The 13,019-nt window shown below is 45.8% G+C and overlaps 1 protein-coding gene and 1 long non-coding RNA gene across 2 annotated transcripts; one reads left to right on the top strand and one right to left on the bottom strand.

The window, feature by feature from the left end:
- Positions 1-1,312: 1,312 nt before the first annotated feature.
- Positions 1,313-7,111, bottom strand: diras1a (DIRAS family, GTP-binding RAS-like 1a). The gene is made up of 4 exons (XM_046392726.1): positions 6,986-7,111; positions 2,502-2,686; positions 2,244-2,414; positions 1,313-2,109 (listed from the first exon to the last, which is right to left on the bottom strand). Exons 2-4 carry the CDS (start codon positions 2,637-2,639, stop codon positions 1,819-1,821), a joined length of 600 nt encoding a protein of 199 aa, XP_046248682.1. The 5' UTR covers positions 2,640-2,686; positions 6,986-7,111; the 3' UTR covers positions 1,313-1,818.
- A 3,514-nt stretch (positions 7,112-10,625) lies between these two features.
- LOC124060256 lies at positions 10,626-11,605 on the top strand. The gene is made up of 3 exons (XR_006843544.1): positions 10,626-10,808; positions 10,936-11,091; positions 11,521-11,605. It is a non-coding gene; the product is annotated as an uncharacterized LOC124060256 (long non-coding RNA).
- The last annotated feature ends 1,414 nt before the right edge of the window (positions 11,606-13,019 follow it).

Here is a 13,019-nt window from a genome sequence, read left to right as displayed (position 1 = left end):
TTTTTAATATCGCTAAAGCCGGAGAGACGCGACGGGGGGACGGGGGGACGGGGGGGACGTCTCAGACACGAACCAAAAAGCTTTTTACAGTGAAAAGAAACACGGTGCACAAAACGTGACCAGCAGGATGAATGTGTGCTTCTTCCGTCTCCAGTTCGTTGTGTTTGTGCTTCGTAAGGTGTTAAGCCCACTTATGTTCAGAAAAGAATCCAAACGTAAAGTAAACGCGGTAGGAAAGGCATCTCAGATGTGCAGGAACTGACGTCAGCAGGTGTCTTTCCTGCAGGGTGAAGGAGCAGTCCAACGTCCAACGTCCTGCTGCAGTCCGAGGAGAAGAGGGACGTCAGGCGCTCGCCAGCAGTGTCACTACATCACACAGCACACAGCACAGACCACAGCTACAGACAGCAGCGGTAACCACCTCCATCCGTCCAGTCGGGTTCAGCTGGCAGGAGGAACGTTTGGTTCAGAGCGGACCATCACTAAGTGGTCTTCAGGAATCAAACTGAAACTCAGCCTGCAGTTGTTTTGCATTTCTCTCTTTAAACACTGAGGCCTGAAGGACAAAAGAATCTCCACACATTTTTTACTGCACAAAACACACACACAAACCCTGCTGAGTACAGGACTGCTGTGTCAGCGTCGCTGCAGCTCCACCGGGTGGCGACGAGCTTGTCAGCTAACAGGATCCCACATGGAAGTCAGACGAGCCGCCGTGAGCTCGGCTGGCCTTCGTTCCAGTGAGCCAAGCTAGTTCGAACTCGTCCATCCCTGAAACACCTGGCTGCACCTGTTCCGCACCTGTTCTCCATCAGCAGCTACTCGTTCCCGCTAACGGACGTGAACACAGAGTGAGAGGCCGGCTTGTTTCCTGGTGCTTTAACGTGAGAGCGTCTGCTGTCAGCTGCTGCGAACACCACGATGAGTGCGTTGACGTGGAGGCTGAACACGTCCAGCCTGTACGTAGGCGGGAAGCAGAAAACATCCTGGTGCTGAGGACCACAGCCGCCAGCAGGAGGACGTCAGTCGTCTCATCAGATTAAGGAAAAGTTCACTTCAGCCGGTTAATGGCTGTCGGCTTTGCTTTCTTTGGGTTTCCGTCTGAGCCGCAGAGCAGCTCTGATCTTCATCAGGTTTATAAAATCACTGGTCAGCAGCTGAAAACACAAAGCGGCTTTTCTTCATCTTCTGTCTGAACTCTGAAGCAGGCAGGACTCAAAGTTCTGTTTGGCCTCATCCCGTCTGCGTCGGGCTCGGGTTCGGGTTCAGGTCTTCTTTTCTAATTCATAAAGCGTTTTTCTGTCTGACTCCTCCAATCGTCTGGCGTCTCGTATGTCATCAGGTGTTGCCAATGACAACCTTCTAATATCTTACACAGAAAACTTAGACGTTCCCTCCATGCTGGCTCAAGGAGCACATACAAATCAGTGAAGTTTTCCTTCATTATAACGTTTGTGTGATGGTTAGTGGTGGCAAGTGTGTGTGTGTGTGTGTGTGTGTGTGTGTGTGTGTGTGTGTGTGTGTGTGTGTGTGTGTGTGTATTTCGTATTTCGTGGCCACAAACAAAGAACAAACTCGGTCCAGTTCAGGGCCAGGAGGAGCCTGAGGCCCTGTTCTAAATAAAGTTTCCATTATGAGTCGGTCTCATTGTTTTGTTCCTCTGGGCTTCAGTGTTCACACAGACGGAGGAGGAGGAGGAGGAGGAGGAGGAGAGCACCGGTCCTCTGTGATGCAGAGCTGGGGGGAAGGTGGGGGGGGGGGGGGGTCTCCTGCCTCCTCGGCTGTTTCCAGGTCTCTGCAGAAAGTCCGCCGCTCGCTCTACATGATGCTGCACTTCCCCTTCAGCTTGTCGGCTCGTTTCTGTTTTCCTGAGCGCTTGCCGTCGATGCTCAGGCTCATGTCCCTCTTCTTCTCCAGGGCCAGCAGCTCCTGGAACAGTTCCTTCACGTTGGAGTTGGTCTTGGCTGACGTCTCCATGAAGGCGCACTTCCAGGCGGCGGCCTGGGCCTCGCCCTCCTTCGTCTCCACCTCGCGCTGGGCCAACTCGTCACTTTTGTTGCCCACGAGCATGATGGGAATGGACTCCACGGTGCCTTTGATGGCCAGGACCTGGAGAGACATGAGATCGTGTACATTCATGATGAAGCTTTACAGCATTCAAACTGTAATTTATAATAAATAACAATAATAACAGTTTGTTTGACTGAGGCTGCTGTCGTCACGCGGGAACCAAAGTGTGTGACCTGTTGGTAAATGGGTTTGAGCTCCTCCAGCGACTGGCGGCTGGTGATGGAGTAGACCAGAATGAAGGCGTGGCCCTTGGAGATGGAAAGACGCTGCATGGCGGGAAACTGGTGACTTCCTGTTGTGTCTGTGATCTGCAGCGTGCAGACGCTCTTATCGCAGCTGATCACCTGCAGAGACAGCGCAGGTGCTGATCAATAATCCAACAGGTCTGCTGGACTCCACACGGCACAGCGCAGCGCTCGGCGATGTCCTACCTGTCTGTACGTGTCCTCCACGGTCGGGATGTACGTGTCTCTAAAGGTGCCTTTGACAAAGCGAAGGACCAGCGAGCTCTTCCCCACCCCACCGGCTCCGAACACCACCACCCGGTAGTCGTTACTCTGCTCGGGCATTCTGGGAGCTGGAGTCCACCTGCTGATCTGGACAGCTGACCTGTAAGCTGAGGAGGAGATGAATCAAAGAGCAGAACTTCCTGGATGGACATCACCAGCTGGGGCGCATTAAGCAAATAAAACCAACAGTGAGAGCCAAGTGACTCCAGGAACTGTTCAGAAGCCGGAGAAAAGGGAATGTGGGAAGTGAGCGTGGACTGCGATCACACTGGGAGCGTTCAGATGGAGCGAACAAACCACCTGAACCTCATTAGTCTGAGGGCCATCAGCACTAACTCTGGTGCTTTCATTCTGGGAGAGTCCTTCAGCTGGACGCCCAGCCTGCTTCGAGTGCAGATCATCTGCATCACAATGACCATGTAATTACAGTGTGTGTGTGTGTGTGTGTGTGTGTGTGTGTGAAACATCTCACTTCATCCAATGTGAGTGAGCCCAGCAGCCAGAGGTTCAGCTCGGCTGCCAGTGGAGGAATCCTGCTCTTGGTTAACAGTCTAACATATGAACAGTTTATCTCGGGATAAAGTTTCAGATTTTCATACATTATAGACAATTGGGCTCGGCCCCTGACTTCCAGTGAAGGGAAATCTTACAGTTTACAGTCTAACAGTTTGTTGAAGGCCCTTTTCTATTCCAGCATGACTGTGCCCCAGTGCACAAAGCAAAGCTCCATAAAGACATGGTTGGATGAGTTTGGTGTGGAAGAACTTGACTGGCCCTGGTGTATTTAGGCTAATAAATATTTTAAAACAGTTTAGTGTAACTACTTCAGTGGTCCTGGTTCAGCGAGTGAAAATCAGTCTCCCAGTAGGCTCTACAGTTAGAGTTTATGTGTCACGAGATGGGAACCGAATTCAAAACTACTTTTCATCCTGTATTCAACTGAAAAACCTAAGTGAGCTGTGAGAGTGAGAGTGTGAGTGTGTGTGTGTGTGTGCGTGTGTGAACTGTGTGAGTGTGTGACTGTGTGAGTGTGTGTGTGTGTGAGTGTGTGAGTGTGTGTGTGCTGTGTGTAACAGTCAGTGCTGAGTGTGTTTGTGCTGCAGCTTCAGCATCTAAAACACACGAACGTCGCAGCTTCGTCCTCTGAACTCCAATCCACAGCTGAATGAATTCAAACGAGGGAGCGAAGGCCTCGGGGAGTTTCCCAGCATGCCGAGCTGTATTCCCCGCAGGATGACTAACGAGCATTGAGCTTTGCATCTCATTAACAGGGAGAGGCTCTTAAGGAGAGCAAGAAAACCCAGTGAGGGGTTTGATCATGAGGACCCAGACCTTCTCCTGATCTCAGTGGTGATCAGTAAATCTGAGAGAGATGCTAATCTGAGATGCTAACACGACCGTTTGGGGCCGCAGCTCAGTTCCATTTTTATCGCAGAATAATCGACAGATTTGATTTCCTTTCTGTTGGGCTAAAAATATCAGCACAACATCTGCAGTGGAGCCTCAAGGAAAGCTTCAACCTGCAAATGTTTGCCGCTGAGAAACGACTCATAACGACTGACATAAAATAATACTTTCATTTTTCATTTTCCGTTGATAAACTGCTTGATTAACTGACGAACAAGCCAGAGTTTCCCTGAAATCAACCTTAATGGGCTGCTGGGACGATCAGCCTCACAGCTGAGGGTCCATCAGTCCGTCTGTCAGTCCATCAGCCTGTCAGTCGGTCTGTCAGTCCATCAGTCTGTCAGTCTGTCAGTCAACTGTCTGTCAGTCAGTCTGTCAGTCCATCAGTCTGTCAGTCAACCGTCTGTCAGTCCGTCTGTCAGTCCATCAGTCAGTCAGTCTGTCTGTCAGTCCATCAGTCTGTCAGTCTGTCAGTCAACCGTCTGTCAGTCAGTCTGTCAGTCAGTCTGTCAGCCAGTCAGTCAGTCTGTCTGTCAGTCCATCAGTCAGTCCGTCTGTCGGTCAGTCTGTCGGTCCATCAGTCGGTCTGTCAGTCCATCAGTCAGTCTACTAGTCAGTCTGTTGGTCCATCAGTCTTTCACTCAGTCTGTCTGTCAGTCAGTTTGAGTTTGTCAGTCGGTCTGTCAGTCATTCAGTCACTCCTTCGGTCCATCAGTCAGTCGGTCCATCTTTATTGTTTTGTGGATGTTGTTATAATGCTGTTGTGACATCTCCTTCCTCAGACCAGTTCACACCTTGAAGGTCACGAGTCTCGAGGTGTGAACGGACAAAAGGATGTCAGACCACATCACGGCTCTGAGGCAGCACTGACAAACACGTCACATTACGGTCTGAATGTAGAAGTCATTTTGGGTGCTGCTTAGTTTTAGCACAACCATAAGATGCACAATACAAAGCACAGCATTTATTTTATTCTCTTTCAGATCTGTTCTGTTCCTGTGTTTATCTTCTGCACTGTTCATCTCTTAGATTCTTTGTCTGAGCATCACTGGAGGGAGCCTGAGAACGAACGACTGATTCGGTGATAACGAAGTGAAACTGTGCTTCCGCAGGTCTGAGATCAGCTGCTGTTCAGAACGCTGACGTCACAGCTCCTCATCTCAGCCACAAATTTAGACGAGTGAGTAATCAGCAGCTCGTTAAGCGATCCTCACAACGAGCAGCACACACACACACACACACCTGCCTCCTTATAGCATCCACTGTGCCTCTGGATGTAGCCATGGGAGCACCTGAATGTAGTGTGTGTGTGTGTGTGTGTGAGAGAGAGAGAGGGAGGGAGAGAGTTGTCTGGTTGCCGTGGTGATAATGCTCAGACAGCAGAGGAGTGCAAACATGTCATCATCAGCAGGCCCGTTGTCATGGCTACCTGCCTGCCCACATCGTGTGACATCACTTCCTGTGCGGAGGCAGGCGGCAGGGAGAACACCAGCATCAAAAATAAATCTTCTCTCATCACAAATAAAGTATTAGAAATGATTATCACTGCATCAGCACTCCTTTGGCCCACGTTGGGGAGCCTCATTCTGGATTCGGAAAATCCACTTCAGAAGGGACGGAAAAACTGATGAATCAGTGAGGTCAAAAAGATGGACGAGTCCAGGACAGAACTTCCTGTCCCTGACCAACACGACACAATAACTGACACAATCAGACATATCAATAATATTTACAATATTAACCAGCATCGTTTTTAAGGATTCTGTGCTTAAAAATGATAAAATGTCCAAGAAGGTCTGACCTTCGCATTGTCCTTTAAATATCAGTCTTCTATTTTTGGGTGACGAGTTTGACGTGTTTCTGTCAGTGGGGACAAAACGTGTTTCAGAAATGAATCAGCTTTTAAAGTCACAGATAGCTTCCTGTTGCTATTTGTTTTACGTGTTTTATCTTTTACTTGGCTGAAAACTATTTTCCACTCAGATGGATTATATTTATATAATTATATTTCTATCCTATTGCTACGGCGAAATAACAATACCAACATTTTAATATTTTACTTTAAAAATACTCTACTTCTTGTGTTGCAGGGTAACTGTACTGTACTTTTGTTTAATGGTACAAGTCCTCCTGTCTGAGTCCCCCTGTCTCAGTCCTCCTGTGTGAGTCCTCAGTCCCCCTGTCTCAGTCCTCAGTCCTCCTGTCTGAGCCCTCCTGTCTCAGTCCTCAGTCCCCCTGTCTGAGCCCTCCTGTCTCAGTCCTCAGTCCCCCTGTCTGAGTCCTCCTGCCTGAGTCCCCCTGTCTCAGTCCTCGTGTGTCAGTCCTCAGTCCCCCTGTCTCAGTCCTCAGTCCTCCTGTCTCAGTCCTCAGTCCTCCTGTCTCAGTCCTCAGTCCTCCTGTCTGAGTCCTTCTGTCTCAGTCCTCAGTCCTCCTGTCTGAGTCCTTCTGTCTGAGTCCTCCTGTCTCAGTCCTTCTGTCTGAGTCCTCCTGTCTCAGTCCTCAGTCCTCCAGTCTCAGTCCTCAGTCCCCCTGCCTGAGTCCTCCTGTCTCAGTCCTCGTGTGTGAGTCCTCAGTCCCCCTGTCTCAGTCCTCAGTCCTCCTGTCTGAGTCCTGGCTGTACTGTCCTTAAGATTATCAGTAACAGTAAAAGTAACATATGTGTACATCATTGTAGTGTTCCTGTCGTATTTCTACTCCTCCGATGACATTTGGAACAGACTGTCGTCACGACACACACACACACACACACACACACACACACACACACTCAGCTGACCTGCTGCTTCGTTCTCACTTTCAGCTGCAGACTCTCATTATCTCCTCACATCACGTTAATCAATGTGACTGCGCTCGGGCACGCGCAGCCGCTATCTTTGACGCACGCACACGCACACACGCACAAATTTGAAACGAAACCCCAGCAGCAGCAGCACCGAGGCGGGCGCTGAAACCAGACCGAGCGTGGCGCCCCGCCGCCGGGCTGCTGTCTGCAGACTCACCGTGTGTCCTCCGGCGGATCCGCAGCGTCTGTGCGCCGGCTGAGTCTACTGAGGAGCGGCTGTCAGCATCCTGAACCCTCCGCTCTGTGACTCACATCACCATCATCACCATCATCATCACCATCATCATCATCATCATCAGACCTGCTGCTGCTCAGCACACATCAGCCCTCCTCTTCCTCCCTCTCCTCCTCCCTCCATCATCACCTCCTCCCCCCGCTCCGCCAGCGAAAACAAGAAACAACACTTCCTTTTGGGGCTTTTCGGAATAAAAGCAGAGGTTTCTCTGAAGCTGCAGAGTAAACGCTGGCAAAAACCTTCACTTCCGGCATAAAACGCAAATAGTTTTAAATCATAAATTCTTCAAAAAAGATAAATTAAGCAAAATGAAATATTAAAAGAGACCATACACTTTGGGAACACGCTTCTCAAGTTAGAAACCATAGATATGATAGCCAGCATGTGATTGTGTCATGTGATGCTGTCATGGCGGAAGCTTGTCCTGGTAAAATAAGTCACGATAAAAAGGGTGTTTTCTCTCTTATTTTGAAGGCCATAATCTCTCTGCGGAAATCTCATGTTCAGCCTACACCTTGGTCATCATCGTCGTCCTCCTCCTTCAAAGTAAAAATACATTTTCCCTCCACACCTTCAGCTCCATCAGCGTCACTCACACACGTCATCAAGAGAAAAAATAGACCAGAGAAGAAAAAATAATGAAAGTCTCACAAAATGAAACCAAAGCAGACGCTGTGATGATGAATTGCACTGAATTAAATCAAACGCATCTCATTAACTGACAGCAAAGCAAATTTCATTTGTTCTTATTTGATTTGTGCCGCAGTACATTACTGTAACGTGAAAAAAGTACACGAAGTATTCAGATCCTTTACTGCTATAAAAGTACTAATACCACAGTGTGAAAGTACTCTCCTACGAGTACAAGTCCTGCGTTCAAATTAAGCGAATGCATGAATTTGCGTTCAGCGGAACGAAGCTGGCGGACTGTTGGAGTGCAGTAAGACGTGTTTGTCTCTGCGATGTGGGGGAGTAAAGTAAAATACAAATACCCTGCATTTCTATTTGAATACTGTACACTACTTGAGTAAATGTACTTGCTTGCATTCCACCAGTGAGGAGAAGTCAGCTGGTTCTTGTTCGTTTTGGAGGAAATGAACTCTCGTTACTGACACTCATAACAAGCTGAGCTTCGGCTTCAAACATCAGTGAGTAACCGGTTGATCGACATCAGGAGGTGGAGGTGCGGTGTGACCGACAACGACGTGAGGCTCGCAAACACACTGGAGTGGAAACCTCCCTGCAGCAGGAAACAGAAACAACCCGGTGCCGCCCTCTGGTGGACAGTCGAAGTGCTGCAGGTGAAGCTGAGAAGCTTCTTCTGCTTTTGTCATCACTTCTTCGTTTGATTGCTCTGCACGTTGAACACAGTGCTGGAATTAATAAATGAATGAATGAGTGAATTATTGCAGCCTGTATGAAGTTACAAGACATTATAAACTCAATCTCTCTCTCTCTCTCTCTCTCTCTCTCTCTCTCTCTCTCTCTCTATATATATATATATATATATATATATATATATATATATATCTATCTATCTCTCTATCTATATATATTGTAGCTGCCGCTCGCAACACAGCTGCAAGACAAGACATGAGAGATGACTGTCTACTACTGGCTAACCAGGCGTACACGGTAATTATTCTGAATACGGAAATCCATGTACTTGTGTGGAAGAGAATAATAGAGGAAATAATAGAGAATGATGTATGTGAAAATATTTTCCAAAACGAAAAATGAGAAATGAGGGGACCAACAGGGACAGGATCAGAAGTTCTGTTTCCCTCTAGGGAGCAATAAACATTTTAACCCATGAGAGCATTAATTTATATTTCATGCGTTTAGCCGTCAAAATTTAAATCTTTTGTAAAAGGTAGTAACACTTGCTGGGTTGACTGGTACACTGAAAAAAATGATTTTTTGTTCCTGTAATTATTACTTAAATTATAATTCTACAAGCAAATAACATTTGAGTGCTTTTACTTTAAAATGTCGGTTTTCATGTGGTTTGTTACTTGGTATTTGTTTGTTTGCATATAAATTTTACTCTTTATCCCAGGTAATATTCACTAAACTACTCCATTAACTTTATTAGTTGAAATGTGCAAGTAAAATGCACTTGGGTGATATCAGTGAACTTGGCAACCTCCGCACCACTCGGTGTGTGACGTCAGGCCGTTCGTTGCACGCTGTGCTGTTGAGCGCGTCTTCCCTCGCGCGTGTGGACACCTGAGGCCGTGGATCGGCAGTGGGAGTTCAGTCGACATGGGACCGCTGAGGTACGTCTTGACACAAGCTAACAGGCACACAAACGCTGTAAGGCCAGTCTGTTTTATGTGTTATTTTTGTGTAAGTCGGCGGCTTGTTTTTCGTCGCTGTCGTCTTCTGCTAATGTTAGCTAGCTAGCTAGCGCACTTGTCGCTTTTGCCTGGAGGCTGTGGTTTTATCAAAGCTGGATATGTTGCTGGGAGGAATGGCTGGCTTGCATGGTGTGTCTGTGTGTGTGTCGCCCCATAGTCTTCTGCAACTCCCGACCATGTTTGCAAAGTTTGGATGAAAACAAGTGCAAAACCAGAAACCCGCATTTGAGAGGATTATCGCGTCCGAGTGTGTGTGAGTGTGTGTTTTTCCATCCACATGGGGACAAAATTCTGACTTTTACTATACTGGTGGGGACTAACTGTCTCTTCTTGGTTTTAGAGTTAATGTTTGAATTGGGTTTTGGTTCGGTTTAGGTTAAGCAGCTAGGTAATGCATTATGTCAATGAGAGTCCCCATGGAGATAGAAGTACAGACGTGTCTGTCTGTTTGTCTGGGTAGACTGTGGCTGTATTAATAGAAATGCATTTAAAAAGTTCATAGATAACTTTTTTCCCTTTTACAGAACCTGAGGTCATTTGCTCATCACTTTGCAATTTCCAGTCCACAGCTGAGATAAGGTAAGATCAAATTCGTAATGATTAGGAACAGAGAACACAGTTTTAGTTTTTAAGTATTGAATTTGTATTTTTCAGGTGCAACAACATGAGATGGGTGTGTAAAACATGTAGGTTTGAATCAGAGAAGAGGGGGCCATTGCTGAAACACTACAGACTAAAGCGTGGACATGGTGGGCGCAGCCACTCAGTTCCTTGTCTCCACACTGATTGCCCCTGTTCATTTAAAACGTTTAATGCCCTTCAGACCCATTTGTCTCGGCAGCATGCACAGATGGCCACACAAAGTGGACCTCTTTCATTTTCTTGTCTACTCTGCTCCACTGGTTATTTTAATTCAGAAAAGCAGTATTTTGAGCATCTTGGCGGCCACTTGAGAAAGTTTGAACTTGTAGCATGTGTCTTCAAAAACTGCAATTTCAGCACAAACATTTATTCAACATTCGCTACCCACAGACATAGAAAGCACCATTCACACTCCATTGATGATTTTAAAACAGAAGTCTTAAAACAACCCCCGCTTGAACCCATTTCTGCTCTGGATGATAGTGATGATGTGGAAGAAAGCTCAGAGCTTTTGGATGGTGAACCACAGGAGTGGACCCAAGATATAAAAGAGAGAAGTTGGAGAGTACTTTCAATGTCCCGAACAAATGCATTGATGAATTAATAGATGAACTTAAGTTTATATCCACATGTGCCTCTGGTCCACTTATAAAAGACGTGGTTTTGTCGACCTTGAGAAACCATAAGTGTGATCTGGATCCAGCTGTTGTTTCACATGGCCTGGTCTGTTCAGTGAAACTCAGGTAACTCCAGTTCTCTCTTACACTACGAGGTTTGTCTGATGGGGACCTGTTCATTCAATAATTAAGTGTACCTGGGGTCTGTTGAGTCATCTGGATATGATATTTGTGTTTATATCTTTCGTTTCAGATCAAAGAAGAGTTCAAACAAATAACCACAGTTCATCTGGAGCAAACGTTTTTGTCCAAACTGGACAGGCACACCACCAAACTTGTGGAGATATTTAGGAAGAAAGGCAGGATTGCAGGAACGAAGATAAGACCGATGTTGGACTCACTAAGTGAGGTAAATGTTTTAATTAATGTAACTGCATCATCTAATTTTAATGAATGTATTGCTGATGTCTTATTTTGATAGTGTCTGTTCACCTCGAACTTTTCTCTGTATCTCATCACTGTGTGTGATTTCTCACAGAAATATAGACAATCTTGTCCTCTCTCATATTATGTGCTCAAAAAAAGCAGACATTTACATAATCTTCACTGTGAGTCTCTGAGTGGTCTCTGGGTTTGATTCCTATAGCTACAATTGAGGCCTTGATGGAGCACATTGTCTCAACAGATACCATTAAGAAATATATTTTATGTTGCACACTCCTAATACACTTACCCACGTAGAATGCTGTTGCAAGCTTACATTCCCTATAGGTAACTGTTTGCATTTGTGTGTGCTGTATTGTTCTCTGAAATTAAATATTCTTATAATTTTTAACAGCAACATATCGAAGGCCGAAGAGACATCATCATCCGTTGCTTGGTTGAGTTCCTTGGAGAGTCTGTAGAGGAGCTGATCAAAGAATGCAAGGTAAATTTTATGATTTTTGGATGATCAAAGCCACAAGGATTATCTCACCGTCCTCTACACTGAATTGTGGTTCACTGTGGTGTATTTATATTTCCATGCATTTCTTTACACTAACCTCAAACACTCCCCAATGGTAGTGAGACTGCAGATACAGACCTGCAGGTCTGTCTGAATCTGCAGTCTCTGCATCTGCAGACACACCCTCCTCAACAGTCTAGGCATTTTTAACTATTCCATGTTATTCAACCTCCCTTTCACAAACTGTTTGAAATGTAGACTCAGCCATTGATCTCTAATTCTAGTTGTATATGTTTTCACAGGATGTCAGCCAAGAGGCAGTGAAGGACGACTGCAGTCAACACTTGATGAAAGTCATCGTCATCCGTCAGAACCTGGAACAGGAAAGCCAAGACCTCAGCTACGTGTCTGTACTCATAGAGGGAAAAGAGGTGTTGGAGGACTGCAGGAGTGTGGCAAATGCTTGTCTGCTCCTCATGGGTGTCATTTATGCAGTCAATCTGAGTTACCCGCTGAAACTCAAATACACATTTGAGGTATTTCAGAAAATGCTTCTTGAGCTCGATGCTCTCAACATGTCTTCAAAGGTCCAGGCTCTCCACAGGAAACTACTAGCATGAGTGTGTACAGTGCTGCAGTGTTTTAAATCCATGTGCCCATGCTCCACAAAGGAAAGGTTTTTAGTTCTTGTTCTTCTCACATTTCCTTCTGTGATCACAGCGATTCAGTGTTAGTAGACAGTTGATTCAGTTGCTGTTGTTGCAGTGATACCTCTTCTCTGTTCTGAGCTTTAAAAGAAAGGAATACCCTACATATGTGAAATTGCCAAGGTGCGTGTACATGCGTGTGTGTGTGTCATTTCTGAAAGTCATTTCTTCCCCGATTTTTAGAAATCTGAACATTTGGAAGAAAGTGTCATCAGCAGCAGGTCATGTTTTCTTTTAAGAGGATATTCACACTAATTCTCCATTGAGTGTGTGGGAGAATTCCTCACCTGCAATACAAGGGCTGTGTTTATTAGATTGTAAAGGATGTTCACTGTTTCTCAGCCCTATTGTGTGTGGACAGGAGTGTGTGTGTGTGTGTGCGTGTGCATGAGTGGGTGTCTGTCTGTACTGAGACAGAAGTGTGTGTGTGTTTTCAATCCTTGTTCATGTACACCAAAGGAAGGTTATGATGTTATGTAGACATACATATGTCAGTGCAAATAGGAAAATAAAATGTTCATTTGAAAAATTGAAAATGTTTATTCACTTCACAGAAATGGCAACAAATTTATTGTGCTAATGTGAAGTCATAAATTAAATTTAATTCAAGTAAATATTACTTAATCATTTCATAAAATTAAACAAAGAAAAGATTAGTTAAATAAGAGTAAGAACCACAAGAAA

This window comes from Scatophagus argus, chromosome 6 (genome assembly GCF_020382885.2).
Source record: "Scatophagus argus isolate fScaArg1 chromosome 6, fScaArg1.pri, whole genome shotgun sequence".
NCBI lineage: Eukaryota > Metazoa > Chordata > Actinopteri > Scatophagidae > Scatophagus > Scatophagus argus.
The sequence above is the reverse complement of the archived record's forward strand: the minus strand, read 5'-3'. Positions and strand labels throughout refer to the sequence as shown.